The sequence below is a fragment of the Myotis lucifugus genome, unplaced genomic scaffold (assembly GCF_000147115.1).
Source record: "Myotis lucifugus unplaced genomic scaffold, Myoluc2.0 scaffold_2, whole genome shotgun sequence".
Lineage (NCBI taxonomy): Eukaryota > Metazoa > Chordata > Mammalia > Chiroptera > Vespertilionidae > Myotis > Myotis lucifugus.
In genome coordinates this window covers 32,614,006-32,630,271 of record NW_005871050.1, presented here as the reverse complement: position 1 = coordinate 32,630,271, position 16,266 = coordinate 32,614,006, and the positions used below count along the sequence as shown (strand labels likewise).

At 39.9% G+C, this 16,266-nt stretch overlaps 1 protein-coding gene across 1 annotated transcript in view; it reads left to right on the top strand.

Annotated features, from left to right (window-relative positions):
• The first annotated feature begins 441 nt into the window (after positions 1 to 441).
• Positions 442 to 16,266, top strand: part of NXF3 (nuclear RNA export factor 3) — a 28,489-nt gene continuing 12,664 nt past the window's right edge. The window contains exon 1 of the mRNA XM_023757510.1: positions 442 to 828. Within this exon, the coding sequence (XP_023613278.1) occupies positions 442 to 828 (387 nt within the window). The remainder of the gene's footprint in view (positions 829 to 16,266) is intronic.

Below are 16,266 nucleotides of genomic sequence, written 5' to 3'. Positions count from 1 at the left end.
TTCAGATCCTCAACCTCCCGGTGCAGGTCATGGCAATTGGCACCTTGAACAGGGATTGGAGGAGAAGATTCTCCTGAGCAAAAAACAGAGTGAAAAGGGAAAAGTGGAAACTCACCAGTGCACAAAGCCAATGCCAGCTTCGGGGTCGTGACTGTGAGTGTACATAAGTGAATGGGATGTTTCTGGAATCAGCCAGGTTATAATGGGGAAGAATTCGAGTAAAGGGGAAAAGACATTATTGTATACTTTTGGCTTGCATGCTCAAGGATAAAGGAATTAAAGCATCAGAAAGTACTCTTACAGTTTTTGCATATTATCATAGAGTATAATCCTTGGTTCCCTGATGCTAGAACATTAGACCTTGATCTCAGGAAACAAGTGGATAGGAATTTAAGGAAAAATCAGGCTCAAGGAAAACAAGTGCCCTTGTCATCTTTAACTATGTGGGCACTTGTTCGAGCTGTATATTGCCCACTTCATATTGAGAATCAAAAGCCTACAGAACGCCAGGAGGATTTATCACCACCTTCTCCTCCTCCTGAAGTAGAGCCTGTAAAGCCTGTAATACCTAAGGCCCCCGATCTTCCACCTCTGGTGTGGGAAGGCTCATCAACTAGAGAAAATGGGGCTAACAGTCCGTTTACAAAAGGACTCAATGCTTTCTCTGAAAATTATCATATGATGCCTTGTGACTGGCAGATTTTAGCTAAAACGACTTTAGATGCCAGTCAATGCTATGGAGAGCAGAATATGATAAGACCTGTAAACAACAGGCTGTGGGTGTTCACTGGGACCCCACCTGGGAGCCCTCTGGGCTGCATTCTTACTGTAAGTCCCAGGCAATGTAAAACATCTGAAAGATCTATGAAAAGAACTCTGATCTATTAAGTCTTGTCAATGTGTTATGCATGCTTGCAAATATCATATATGACTGTCTGTTGATTATTGTTTTATCTATCTCTGTTGTTTGGTTTAATTTGTCTCAGACTCTGAGCTCCAGATCCAGGCGAGTCTCTAGGGACTCAGACTCAAACGGGAGAAGCGGGATTGTCTGGCATCAGTTGGAACGTGAGGGCAGCTTTCTCTCCGAGGTTTGCAGCGGTTGCTGGGGTTCTGAGAAGCAGAGCCTCTGGGAATGGGACTGAGAGCAGCCATAACTGCTCCCTCCGCCCGCCCCGCCCAAGCCCTGCACAGAGCCATTTGCTGGATAGCCTCAGGCAAAGGTTAGATTAGCACCTCTCCAGAGGACAGAAGTTTTCCCACTGCAGATACAGCTGATTCTCACAGCCAGTCGGCCTGGTGGTCAAATCCCTCTAGTATTAACTACAACAATCAAAGCTTAACTAGAACAAGACTTCGCACAAAGACCACAAGGGGGTGCACCAAGAAAGCATAAAAAATGCGGAGACAAAAAAACATGACAGAAATGGAGGATATAGAGCTAAAATACGCACCTTTGAGGGCTTTCAATAATTTCCTAGAAGCTGCTGATAAACTTGATGAGAGACTCACGAAATCTAATGAGACTCTCGATGTTGTGATAAAGAACCAACTAGAAATTAAGCATACACTGACTGAAATAAAGAATATTATACAGACTCCCAACAGCAGACCAGAGGAGCGCAAGAATCAAGTCAAAGATTTGAAATGCAAAGAAGCAAAAAACACCCAACCGGAAAAGCAAAATGAAAAAAGAATCCGAAAATACAAAGATAGTGTAAGGAGCCTCTGGGACAGTTTCAAACGCACCAACATCAGAATTATAGGGGTACCAGAAGATGAGAGACAGCAAGATATTGAAAACCTATTTGAAGAAATAATGACAGAAAACTTCCCCCACCTGGTGAAAGAAATGGACTTACAGGTCCAAGAAGCGCAGAGAACCCCAAACAAAAGGAATCCAAAGAGGACCACACCAAGACACATCACCATTAAAATGCCAAGAGCAAAAGACAAAGAGAGAATCTTAAAAGCAGCAAGAGAAAGAGACTCAATTACCTACAAGGGAATACCCATACGACTGTCAGCTGATTTCTCAACAGAAACTTTGCAGGCCAGAAGGGAATGACAAGAAATATTCAAAGTGATGAAAACCAAGAACCTACAACCAAGATTACTTTATCCAGCAAAGCTATCATTCAGAATTGAAGGTCAGATAAAGAGCTTCACAGATAAGGAAAAGCTAAAGGAGTTCATCACCACTAAACCAGTATTATATGAAATGCTGAAAGGTATCCTTTAAGAAGAGGAAGAAGAAAAAGGTAAAGATACAAATTATGAACAACAAACATGCATCTATCAACAAGTGAATCTAAGAATCAAGTGAATAAATAATCTGATGTACAGAATGAACTGTTGATTATAATAGAATCAGGGACATAGAAAGGGAATGGACTGACTATTCTTGGGGGGGAAAGGGGAGTGGGAGATGCGGGAAGAGACTGGACAAAAATCGTGCACCTATGGATGAGGACAGTGGGTGGGGAGTGAGGGCGGAGGGTGGGGTGGGAACTGGGTGGAGGGGAGTTATGGGGGGGGGAAGAGGAACAAATGTAATAATATGAACAACAAAGATTTAATTTTAAAAAACACACAAAAAATACACAAAACAACAAAAATAAAATCTCAAAGTTAAGGCAAAATATATATAACTAAAATGAAAAAAAAGTGATAAAGCTTTTCCAGTGGTAATTATATATGCCTAAATGTAGTTTTCCAAAGTCTTTGATAACTTAAAACTTTTGAATTTGCTGAATTAAATAATAAAAATTATTAAATATCTAGGTATTTTAAAATGACAGAATACTGAAACATTAATCTGTTTGCCTCACATGAAAAATCTAGAGGATAGATTTGAATCTATTAATTGAATATATCTTATATTTTATTTGAAATATCTCTTAAAATATGAATAGATTACTAATCTTAGAAATGCTAAGAATTTAACTTGTAATCTAAAATTTGAAGCTTCTGCCCTAACCAGTTTGGCTCAGTGGATACAGCGCTGGCCTGTGGACTGAAAGGTCCCAGGTTCGATTATGGTCAAGGGCATGTGCCTTGGTTGTGGGCACATCCCCAGTAGGAGTTATGCAGGAGGCAGCTGATCGCTGTTTCTCTCTCATCGATGTTTCTAACTCTCTATCCCTCTCCCTTCCTCTCTGTAAAAAATCAATAAAATATATTTTAAAATTTGAGGCTTCTAAGAATTAAAAGTATAAATTAAATTAGGAGAAATTATATGGTTGTTATAACAGAATGCATGAAGTATGGAAATTCATTATTGAGGAAAATAATTCTTGCATTTTCTCTGGAAAAATTAGTAGTTCAAAATATATTGTAATATTAATGCGTATGTGTGTCTGTGTATTAGGTCTGATAAAACTTCAACCTAGAATATAATATTTTATTGGCCTGATTAAAAGAGGATTAATTCTATAGTCTAAACCAAATTTTTAATATTAAAGCTGGTTTAAATTTAATTGATGTCTTTTATAATAATTATAAACAGTGTGTAATATAATCTTTGGGTTATGTATATTTGATAGTCTTTCCAAGTTACATTTCAAGACTTTAACCGAGAGGGATATTTCAAGGGCCCTGGAATGATTCAAGGATTTATTCTCTCTTCTTAAGAGAAATATTTTTAACTAAATTGGGCCAATATAATATACTTGAAATCATATAGGAAGCTTTGTCAAACAAAAAGTAATAACTATGTTCTATTTATATACATGTATTTTGAATGTGATAGAGGTTTCAGCCTCTAAGCTTGGCAGGAAACCAGAATACTCAGTAACCGAATTTTAAAACAGGGGCATACATAATGCCTCAGACCCCCACTCAGCCTGCTCTTCAGATGGCATCTGTACTTCATGGGTCAAATGTATAAGTTTGCTTACTTTGCTTTTTCAATAAAGGTGCATACTTTACTTAATAAATTAGCTTTTCACAATATAATCAAGGTCTCATATAAAGTCATGTGAAGCCAATATATTATGAGAAATTGGTTCCAGTAAAGTCCAAAGTAAAATTTGCATATATATGCAAATGAGCACTGGCCAAAAAGAATGCTGTTTAGAAATAAATTTAAGCTTAAAAAGGAGAAATTTAAAAATCTCTTCCACTACTATTTACAAAATAAACTAAAAGTTATTATTCAAGCATTAAATCTCATCATTAATGAGACACCATAAGTATAAAGAAAGTTACTTTCACTTAAGATGTATGCATTGCAGCATTGGCCAACATGTCTCTCTCCTACCTGCTTTTCTGGAAGGTGACCAAGTTGGTTGCTCTGTTTGAAAATAAGTCTTTAATGTAATGACTTATGGCAAACCCACAGGAAAAGCAGACTTTAGCAATGTATACCCAATTAAGGAAGAAACTCCCTAAAAGGGGGTTAAAGATTGCTCTGAAAATGATACAGAAGGAAACACCCTTCAAGTAACTAAGAACCATAATCGAAAACCAATGTATTAGGCCTTCAAAAGTAGAAATACAAAAGAGTTGCCTTAAGACCCTGAATGACTTCCTGAAATTATTAGGGGACATTAATTGGTTAAAATTAATATCTAAAAATCTCTATGGGAGCCCTAGCCGGTTTGGCTCAGTGGATAGAGCGTCAGCCTGAGGACTCAAGGGTCCCAGGTTTGATTCCGGTCAAGGGCATGTACCTTGGTTGCGGGCACATCCCCAGTAGGGGGTGTGCAGGAGGCAGCTGATCCATGTTTCTCTCTCATTGATGTTTCTAACTCTCTATCCCTCTCCCTTCCTCTCTGTAAAAAATCAATAAAATATATTAAAAATATCTATGGGAGAAATGACAAATTTATTCAATATACTTAGGGAATCCTGAGAAAGGTTTTATTAAGTGTATGCAGGGAACCACAGAATCATTTTCTAATTTCATGGCTTGCCTCACTCAAGCAGTGGGATGGCAAATACAACATGAAACAGCAGTTTGCAACCATCTAGAAAATCTAGATGCCAAGAGGTTTGGGGCCATCTAGTAAATCCTATCTTCCCTAAACCAAGAACAGTTAAGAATAAATGATTTGCATTTTGCCTCCCTAAACAGGGTAAATAGCTTATGTCAATGTTCTCAAGGAAACTGATAGCAGATATCCAATTAGTGTCATTTGCTGTCCATGCCCAAGGACAAATGAAGTTAGAAAATAAACCTTATTTCAGACTGATTTGAATTGAAAAAATTGGAATAAATGGATATTCAGAGGAACTTAACTGTCACCTACTAAAAAACAAGTTACTACAATTTTTATATTACACTCCTATTATCATACCAAAAACAAACAAACAAACAAACAAAAAACCAAGAACCTATTTCTGGAGCACTAACTGTTTTTACTGATGGTTCATCTAATGGTAAAGCTGCTTATCATGCAATGGATTCAGACTGTCATCCAGACCAGTCACACTTCTGTGCAAAGAATTGAATTAGAAGCTATCAAGGCTGCACTGCAGGATTTCCAAGAGCCTCTTAATATTATTTTTAATTCTGTCTATGCTGCTGGCCTGGTAAACAGAATTGAAACTACTCGATTAAAATGGCCCAGTGACCAAAGTCTACTTATGCTATTTAAACAGGTACAACAAATTGTACAGCAAAGACAATATCCCTTTTATATTACTCATATCAGGGCTCATCTCACTCTTCCTCGTCCTTTAACAAAAGGAAATGCATATGCCAATCAATTAGTTGCTTTATTACAACAGGCCACAGAATCTCATCAGCTTTTACATCAGCTTGCCAAAATGTTGTCTAAACAATTCTCAATCAGTCAACAGCAGGCTAAACAGATTATCACGGAACACTTGTATATTACATCTGCCTCAAGGGCCTAATACAGGAATTAACCCTCAAGTATTGATAAGGGACCATATCTGGCAAATGGGTGTAACACATTATACTCCTTTTGGATGCCTTGGGGCATTGCATGTCTCTGTAGATACCTTTTCAAAGGTCCTGTGGGCCACTGCATTTACAGGAGAAACTCAAAACAGGTCATTAATCGTTGCCTAGCTGCTTTTGTCATCATGGGATTCCAAAAATTATTGAAACTGATAATGGACCTGCATACACAACCTGTCATTTCCAACAATTCTGTAAAAAATGGAAAATTCAGCACATTACAGGAATACCATATAATTCCCAAGGACAGGCAATTATAGAACACCAACATCAGCGGCTAAAATCCCAACTTGAAAAAAAAGGGGGCGGGGGGGGGGAATAGTGATGCTGGTGAAATCTCCTATAGGTAGACTACACCAAACCTTAATTACCTTAAATTATTTCACTTGTAACGCTGATGGCAAGACACCAATGGAACTACACTGGTGTAATAATAAGACAAAGGAAAAAGGTCTGGTTAGATGGAAGGATCCTGAGTCTGGTTTATGGATAGGTCCCAACCCTTTATTAACCTTTGGTTGAGAATATGCTTGTATATTTCCAGAAAACTCCTCCAAGCCCTTGAGGATTCCTGCAAGGAACATCGAACTCCAACATAGAGCCATGGAAGGAACTTACCAAACTAGTGAAGACCTTGCACCTGGAGCCTCACCCTGTACCTGTGGCCCCAGACAGATGACTACACCAGCCACAGATAGCAGTAGCCCCAAGCAACATGCTGAAGATAAGGAATGGGAGGAGAACAAGACAGACGACAAATAGTCTGGAGATGACCTTGGGGATGTCTGCAGATGCGGAATGAAGAGTGTTAAAAGGACTTGAGCCTTACAGGTGGTGTACACTTTTCAAGATTTATTAAGAAAACAAAAAGGGAGAGATGTGGGTAGCTACCGCATAACGCATACTGGAGTGAATTCTATCATGAACGTGCACCAATAAGTGCAGGAGGCTGATGGACCTTGAGGGTTTGCAGGGCTTACACTAGGCATTGTGTTGAGACTGCTGTGGCTCGAAGCAATTTCCCAACCTGATAGTCTCCAAGTAAATGTTTACTGGACCTTACTGATCTTTACTGACCTTTGAGATTGTCTGTCTGCTACGTGCTTGCTGTGCTTTATTGAGGGCAAGATGTGTATGTAAAACTGAGTAAAAAGTAGACAAGGCCAGGACTCAGTGTGTCTCTTCAAGAAAGAGACTCCACCTGGTTCCCACCCCTTAATAATTCATATTTTTGTTTAGCATTTTCATTTGTGCATTGGCCCCTCCTTCAGATTTTGAACCTCGCTGTGCAGGTCACGGCATGTATATATTTCTGTTTTACACTCCTTCACTCCAAATGTTCACATTCTCATGTGCAGATTTTTTTTTCACCTCTCTAGTGGCTGGACTTACTCTTTCAGGGCATAGAGATCTGGTGAAGGATTATGGACAAGGAGTGGAAAATTCAAGGAAGTTCTGGCTATTGCTAAAACTACCTCCTCCACTCTACCCACAACTCGCCGCTGGTCTCCTCACTCCTTTTCTTCCCCTTGCAAAACATTCTGGTTATATTTTTTTTAAAAGAAAGACATGATTTTTTTCTACTCTCTTTATAGGGACTCACCAAACTCTGTTTACTATTTCACTTATATTTTCCAGGTCTGTTTGTTTGTTTGTTTGTTTGTTTTGGGTATTATCTTTCTGGGATGGGCTGGAGTGAATTCTAGCCATGTAACTATTTTGAGAACTTTTGGTACATTACCCTACCTTAAGAAAACCCCACATATTGCAGCAAGAATTTAATAATGCTATGTCTGGAGCAGCCACCCTCATTCCATGGAGCTCAATTGCAGTCTCTGTTTCTTCAGATAAGCTCAAGCACCATAGTAAGCCTCAGCAACCTTGACACACTGGTGCTTCTGATATGAGAGTTCCCTTGTGAAGAATACATGAAAGAACAGGTGCAATGTAGCAAGTACAGAGCCTGGCCAATAGCTGTCACTCAGCGTTCTCTGGGTTTGCAGAATAAGAGGACACAGTGTAATGCCACAGACACAGCCTGGCATTCAGAATTTCCTTTGTTTAGATACAAGTACCTAGGTCCCAAGGCCTCTTGACTCTAGTTGGCCTCCTCTGCAGAGGTGATTCACTTTGAAACAGTTAACTGGGTGTTAGGCTAGTAGGAAACTCAAAGGGCAGTAATTATAGAATGTTTAGACTCCTCTGGCCCCCAGAGCTTTCACTATGCCTTTAAAAAAGCGACTTTCTGTAAAGATTTCAACATGTTTGTCTGTCCCTGAGGAAGTTGTTTGGGACCAGCTCTTGTCTTCCTCAGCAGCCCAAGTTGATCTTCAAACCTCCAGCTCCAGACCTCACAGATTCTTTTCACAAGAAACCTGTGAAGACATTGGTGACAAGTCACTGCCTTCAGGCAACGGTATGGGTGAGTTGACAAGCATGAGGCCTTGGCCTTAGATTCCCACAGGGCTAGAGGAGTTCTGGGTCTTCTCCTGTATCCCAACCCACAGATACTTCATCCAGCTGAACTCTCCCCTTTAGAAAAAGGGTGACAAGGGCTCAGGCTATTTTCTGTGCTCTTGAGGAAATGAACCAAGTGGTCCCTGGCACACTCATCCTGGTTCCACATGGAAAAGCTCCCCTCCTTTGGATGTGGCTGAGGTGAAATTTATTTCTCTGCTTCGGGGGAAAGACTTGAGTCATGTGGGTCTTTTAGGTCCAGGGTGTGGAGATTGGGGAGGATCACCTAGGTTGGAGGGATTTTGTATAAATTAACATTCTTTGGATACATACCAGAATTGGGGAAGGGCAGAGAACCCACCAATATCCTTGAATCTTACATCAGCTATTCAAGGTAGATTGTATTACCCCATAGAAGTTTATTGAGGCTTGCTTTATGGCCCAATATATGACCTATTCTGGAATGTCCCCTGTGTGGTTGTTCTGTACATTGTTTTATGTTAATTTACTTAATTCACATTTTAGAATCTTTTCCTTCTAGCTGAATTTTTGTCTGCCATTTATGTGTCAATCAGTGAGCTGTGTTAAAATTTTCCACTCTGTTCATAGATTTGTCCATTTCTCCATTTACTTCAATCAGTTTTTGCTTTGCATGTTCTAGCTCCATAATAAGACATATACATTTAGAATTCTGTATTAATATCCTCTTATTGCATTGAACCTATTACAATAAAAAATTATTTTTTCCTTAGTATGCCTTTTACTATGAGTTTTCAGGAGGTTAGTATATAAATGATATACACTTAGCTTAAACATCACTATATAATACAAAATGTCATGTTAATAGCAAAAGTTAAAAATCAAATTGCATGTGAAAAGTTGCATGAAGAAATTACCACCTATATTTTGACATAAGGTTTATATAAATGATGTAAAAAATACTCTTAAACAATAGAGGGGTCAACTGATATCAGGGAGAATGTACGTATAAATGTAAATTCACAATAAACACTTAAAAATATGCCAAATGAACAAATTAAATAAAATGAAAATGACTCACATTAAGTGAAACAGAGAACTTATAAAATATAGCATATAATATTTCATTCTGTAAAAGAATATATCAACATGTGTATATATGTGTGTAATTGTAAGTGGGTGCATGACACAGAGGAAAATTATGAAAAACAGGCACAAATAAATTAACGGATACTATATTTGTATTATGGTGAGCAGAAGGGAGGTCTATAGGGAGAGAGAGAATAATTTCAGTTTCTACATTTATATTTCTATATTGTTTAATAATTGTTCACCAATACAAAGTATTCATTGGCAATCTGAAAAAGTTGTTGAGATAAAAATTTATTAACAGGAAAATCTGCAGATCAAGTCATAAAATTATAGTTTAGAAATACATTTACTGACTTAGAAATATGTTCATGTACTGCTGCATAAAAATAGAAAATTTAAAAAAGTTTCTCAGATAATTCAATGTGTGAGCACTGGTGAGGTTTAGAATATTTTTAAAATTTTCTATTTCTGTAGATTTTAAAATATGGAATTTTAAAAAATAAAAGATTGGAGATATAAAATAATTATACACTGATTATAAATATGATGCTTTTATATTCTTTGGTTTGGAAATAAATTCATGGTTTTATAAATAAAGGTTTTTATGGGGAAAAGAAGAACATAAGCACACTTTATTTTACAGTGTTTCTGTGTGTGTGTGTGTGTGTGTGTGTGTGTGATCTGTATGTTTCTATACCTCAATCTTCTTCACAACAATTATCCACACACTTACTCTTGCAGCTTTCTATTCAGTTCACTTACAGGCTGGACTTCCAGCCCTAGCACTTGAAGATCCCAGGATGGACATAAATAAAGAAGGATCATTATCAGCATGTATAAAAGTCCCTCTAAACTCCCTACAGTTTACCAAGCCCCTAGCTGAGACTTTCACACCTACAATTCTGACTCTGATGTCTAGATGACATCTTTCTGTGTTTCCTAAGGATATTGTTCCTAATGAAAAGGCAGAATTTTAAGACACAAATATTTTCTTCAAGTAGATTACAAAACAGTAAGTACTCTGTGATCTCCACTCTCTTTGAAAAAATCATCCTATATAATAAAGAGGTAATATGCAAATTAACCCTCACACCCTCACAAGATGGCTGCCTACGACCAGGCCGGCAGGGGGGTTAGTGAGGGACAACCAAATGACTGAATAGTATGCTGCGTGGGGCAACCAGGTTGGGGGGGGGGCTGTGAGGGGGGACCAGGCCAGCAGGGGGGGGAGTTGGGGGGGACCAGGCTGGGGGGGGGGGGGTGTTAGGGGCAACCAGGCTGGCAGAGGGGGGGATAATTGGGGGTGACCAGGCCATCAGGGTGGGGCAGTAAGAGGTGACCAGGCTGGTGGGGGGGGGCAGTGAGGGGCAACTAGGCCAGTGGGGGAGCAGTAAGGGGTGACCAGTCCGGCAGGGGGGGGGCAGTTAGGAGCAACCAGGCTGGCAGGGAGGGAGCATTGGGGGCGACCTGGCTGGCAGTGGGGGCCAGTTAGGGGTGACCAGGCTGGCGGGGGGGGTAGTTAGGGGCGAGCAGGCTGGCAGGTGAGGGCAGCTAGAAGCTACTAGGCAGGCAGGTAGGTGAACAATTAGGAGCCAGCAGTCCAGGATTGTGAGAGGGATGTCCAACTGCTGGTTTAGGCCCGATCCCACAGGAGTTGGCAGTCTGACATCCCCCAAGGAGTCCTGGATTGGAGAGGGTGCAGGCCAGGCTGAGGGGACCCCACCCCACCCCTGTTCACGAATTTCATGCACCGGGCCTCTAGTCCTATATAATAAAGAGGTAATGTGCAAATTGACCATCACTCCAACACACAAAAATGGCTGCCCCCATGTGGTCAAAGATGGCCACCCCCATGTGGACACAAGATGGCCGTCATAAGACGACCAGCAGGGGAGGGCAGTTGTGGGTGATCAGGCCAGCAGGGGAGGGCAGTTGGGAGGGACCAGGCCTGCATGGGAGGGCAGTTGGGAGAGACCAGGCCTGCAGGGGAGGGCAGTTGGGGGGAACCCAGACCTGTAGGGGAGGGCAGTTGGGGATGACCAGGCTGGCCTGTAGGGGAGGGCAGTTGGGGATGACCAGGCTGGCAAGGGAGGGAAGTTAGAGACCAGGCTGGCAGGGGAGGGTAGTTGGGGGTGACCAGGTCTGCAGAGGAGGACAGTTAGGGGCGACCAGGCTGGCAAGGGAGGGCAGTTAGGAGTGACCAGGTCTGCAGAGGAGGACAGTTAGGGGCGACCAGGCTGGCAAGGGAGGGCAGTTAGCGGTGACCGGGCCAGCATGGGAGGGCAGTTAGGGGCAACTAGGCCTGCAGGGGAGGGCATTTGGGGGGGGACCCAGGCCAGCATGGGAGGCAGTTGGGGATGACCAGGCCTACAGGGTAGGGCAGTTGGGGGTGACCAGGCCAGCTGGGGAGGGCAATTAGGGGCAATCGGGCTGGCAGGGGAGCTGTTAGGCATCGATCAGTCTGGCAGGGGAGTGGCTAGGGGGTGATCAGGCTGGCAGGAAGAAGCGGTTGGGAGCCAGCAGTCTTGGATTGTGAGAGGGATGCCAGATTGGAGAGGGTGCAAGCTGGGCTGAGGGACCCCCCCCCCCTGCATGAATTTCATGCACCGGGCCTCTAGTATGTATATAAAATGACTGAGGAAAGATACTTAGCTTCACTTCCTACTTACCCTGCATGTACATTTCAATTTATTAATGTGCATGGGTCTTCTTTATGCTGGGCACTGTCAACCAATTTCTTATCTGCTTCCCATTCTCCCTTCTCTGGATATGTAGACCTGCATAACTAGAAATATCCATGGAGAGCATGACCTCAAACCAAGCAAAATTAGATCAAACCTGATGGTGAGTCCTGGAAGCCCAGCATTGAAACAAGAAATGCAACAGAGTGGGAAATGTTTCTACCTTGGGAAACAGAGGCAACATGTACCCAAGTATTTGTCCTATTGCATAGCATACTCCTGGACTGGATGGCTTCACGGATGAATTTTAGCAAATATTTCAAAAAAAAAGAAAACTAACATTTATCTTTCTCAAACTATTTCAAAAAATTCAAAAGGAGGGATTTTCATTTTATGAGGCCAGCATTATCCTAATTCCAAAACTAAATAAAGACACTACAAGGAAAGAGAATTATATGCCAATATCCCTGGTGAGCATAGATGCTAAAATTCTCAGCAAAGTATTAGCAAACTGGATCCAGCTATACATTAAAAAGATCATACACTATCATCAAGTGGGATTTATTCCAGGGATGCAGATGTAGTACAATATCCATAAATCAATAAACTTGATATATCGCATAAACAAAATGAAGGATAAAGACAACATGATCAGCTCGGCCAGCATTGCTCAGTGGCTTTGCGTCGACCTATGAACCAGGAGGTCACAGTTCCATTCCAGGGCACATGCCCAGATTGTGGGCTTGATCCCCAGTAGGGGGCATGCAGGAGTCAGCTGATCAATGATTCTCTCTCATCATTGATGTTTCTATCTCTCTCTCCCTCTCCTTTCCTCTCTGAAATCAATAAAAATATATTTTTAAAAAAATGATCATATCAGTAGATGCAGAAAAAAATTTGATAAAACCCAGCATCCATTTATGATAAAACCTCTCAGCAAAGTGGGAATAGAGGGGATATATCTTAACATAATAAAGGCCATATATTAAAATCTACAGCCAACATCCTAGTCAATGGGAAAAATCTACAAGTGTTTCCCTTAAGATCAGGAACAAGTCAGAGATGTCCAGTTTCACCACTCTTATTCAATATAGTACTGGAAGTCATAACCACAGCAATCAGACAAGAAGAAATAAAAGGCATCCAAATTGGAAAGGAAGAAGTAAAACTGTCTTAATTGCAGATGACATGATACTGTATACAGACAGTCCTTGGGTTACATCGGACTCGACGTACGCCGTTTTGTGGTTACGTTGCCATCTCCCATTTATTTATATAAAAAAGTTTCATTATTTCGACGTATGTACATATGTGCTTTGGGTTTTTATTATTTATTTACCACAAGTAAAGGTCAGGAATTGTTATCTTTCTTTTAATTTTTTTTTTTACTGTTTCACTTCATTACTGCTGTGTATGTGCTCTATGTGAGTGAAGTAGGTGCTTGTGTAGGTGGGTTCTGACTTACGGTGAAAATCGCGTTATATCTCACCTTCGGAACTGATCTCCGATGTAATCCAAGGACCTACTGTATAAAGAACCCTAAAGATTCCACCAAAAAACTACTGGTACTGATAAATGAATTCAGTAAAGTTGCCAGATACAAAATAAATATTCAGAAATTAGTTGCATTTTTATATACTAATAATAAGCTATCAGAAAGGAAAATTAAGAAAAACAATCCCATTCACAATTGCTTCAAAAATAATAACATATCTAAGAATAAATTTAACCAATGATGTAAAAGACCTCTACTCAGAAAATTATAAGATACTGAAGAAAGAAACAGAAGAAAATACAAATAAGTGGAAGCATATGCTGTGTTCATGGATAGGAAGAAATAACATCATTAAAATGTCCATACTATCCAAAGCAATCTATAGATTCAATGCAACTTCTATCAAGATACCAATGGAGGAATCATGTTACTTGATATTAAAGTATACTACAAGGCATAATAATCAAAACCACATGGTGCTGGCATAAAAACAGACATACAGATAAATGGAACTGAACAGAGATCCAAGAAATAAACCAACCCCTTTATAGTCTATTAATATTTGACAAAGAAGGCAAAGCATACATTGAGGTAAAGATAGTTTATTCAGTAAATGGCTTTGGGAATATTGGACAGATATATTTTAAAAAAATAGAGCACTATATTATACCATACACTAGAATAAATTCAAAATGGATTAAAGGCATATATATTAGACTCTAAACCATAAAAATCCTAGAAGAAAACATCGGTAGTAAAATCTTGGACATTTTTCAAAGCAATATTTTTTCTGATATATCTCCTCAGGCAAGGGAAATGAGAAAAAATAAAAAAGGGACTACATCAAAGTAAAAAGGTTATGCATAGTAAAGAAAACCATCAACAAAATGAGAATACTACCCACTGAATGGAGAATATATTCACCGATACATCTGATAAGGGGTTAATATCCAAAATTTATAAAGAACTTATACCAGTCTGCATTCCCACCAGCAGTGCACGAGGGTTCCTTTTTCTCTGCATCCTCGCCAGCACTTGTCATTTGTTGATGATAGCCATTCTGACAGGTGTGCGATGGTTCCGCATTGTTGTTTTGATTTGTATCTCTCCGATGATTAGTGACTTTGAGCATGTTTTCATATGTCTCTTAGCCTTCCTTATGTCCTCTTTCGAAAAGTATCTACTTAGGTCTATTGCCCATTTTTTGATTGGGTTGTTTATCTTTCTTTTGTTAAATTGTATGAGTTCCCTGTAAATGTTAGAGATTAAACCCTTATTGGTGATAACATTGGTAATTTATTCTCCCATGCAGTGGGCTTTCTTGTTGTTTTGTTGATGGTTTCTTTTGCTGTACAGAAGCTTTTTATTTTGATGTAGTCCCATTTGTTTATTTTCTCTTTAGTTTCCATTGCCCTAGGAGCTGTATCAGTGAAGATATTGCTTTGGCATATGTCTGAGATTTTGCTGCCTGTGGATTCCTCTAAGATTTTTATGGTTTCTTGTCTTATGTTTAAGTCCTTTATCCATTTTGCGTTTATTTTTGTGTTTGGTGTAAGTTGGTGGTCTAGTTTCATTTTTTTTTTGTATGTATCTGTCCAATGTTCCCAACACCATTTATTGAAGAGACTGTCTTTTTTTTTTTTTTTAAATATATTTTTATTGATATTTTACAGAGAGGAAGGGAGAGGGATAGAGAGTTAGAAACATCGATGAGAGAGAAACATCGACCAGCTGCCTCCTGCACACCTCCTACTGGGGATGTGCCCGCAACCAAGGTATATGCCCTTGACCGGAATCGAACCTGGGACCCTTCAGTCCGCAGGCCGACGCTCTATCCACTGAGCCAAACCGGTTTTGGCGAGACTGTCTTGACTCCATTGTATGTTCTTGCCTCCTTTGTCAAATATTAATTTAGCATAGTGGTTTGGGTCAATTTCTGGGTTCTCGATTCTATTCCATTAGTCTATATGTCTGTTCTTGTGCCAGTACCAGGCAGTTTTGAGAACAGTGGCTTTGTAATACGGCTTGATATCTGGTATTGAGATCCCTCCTACTTTGTTCTTTCTCAGGATTGCTGCAGCTATTTGGGGTCTTTTTTTATTCCAGATGAATTCTTGGAGAGTTTGTTCTAGGTCTGTGAAATATGCTATTGGTATTTTAATAGGGAGTGCATTGAATCTATAGATTGCTTTGGGTAGTATGGACATTTTAATTATGTTGATTCTACCAATCCATGAACACGGTATGTTCTTCCATTTGTCTATGTCTTCCCTCTATCTCTTTTTTCAGTGTCCTATAGTTTTCTGAGTACAAGGTCTTTTTCCCTCCCTTAGTTTATTCCTAGCACGCTAACCGGTTGGGCTCAGTGGATAGAGCGTCGGCCTGCAGACTGAAAGGTCCCCAGGTTCAATTCCAGTCAAGGGCATGTACCTTGGTTGTGGGCACATCCCCAGTAGGAGGTGTGCAGGAGGCAGTTGATTGATGTTTCTAACTCTCTATCCCTCTTCTTTCCTCTCTGTAAAAAATCAATAAAATATATATTTTTAAAAAGTTTATTCCTAGGTATCTTAACTTTTTGGTGCAATGGTAAATGGGATTTTTAAAAAATATATTTTATTGATTTTTTACAGAGA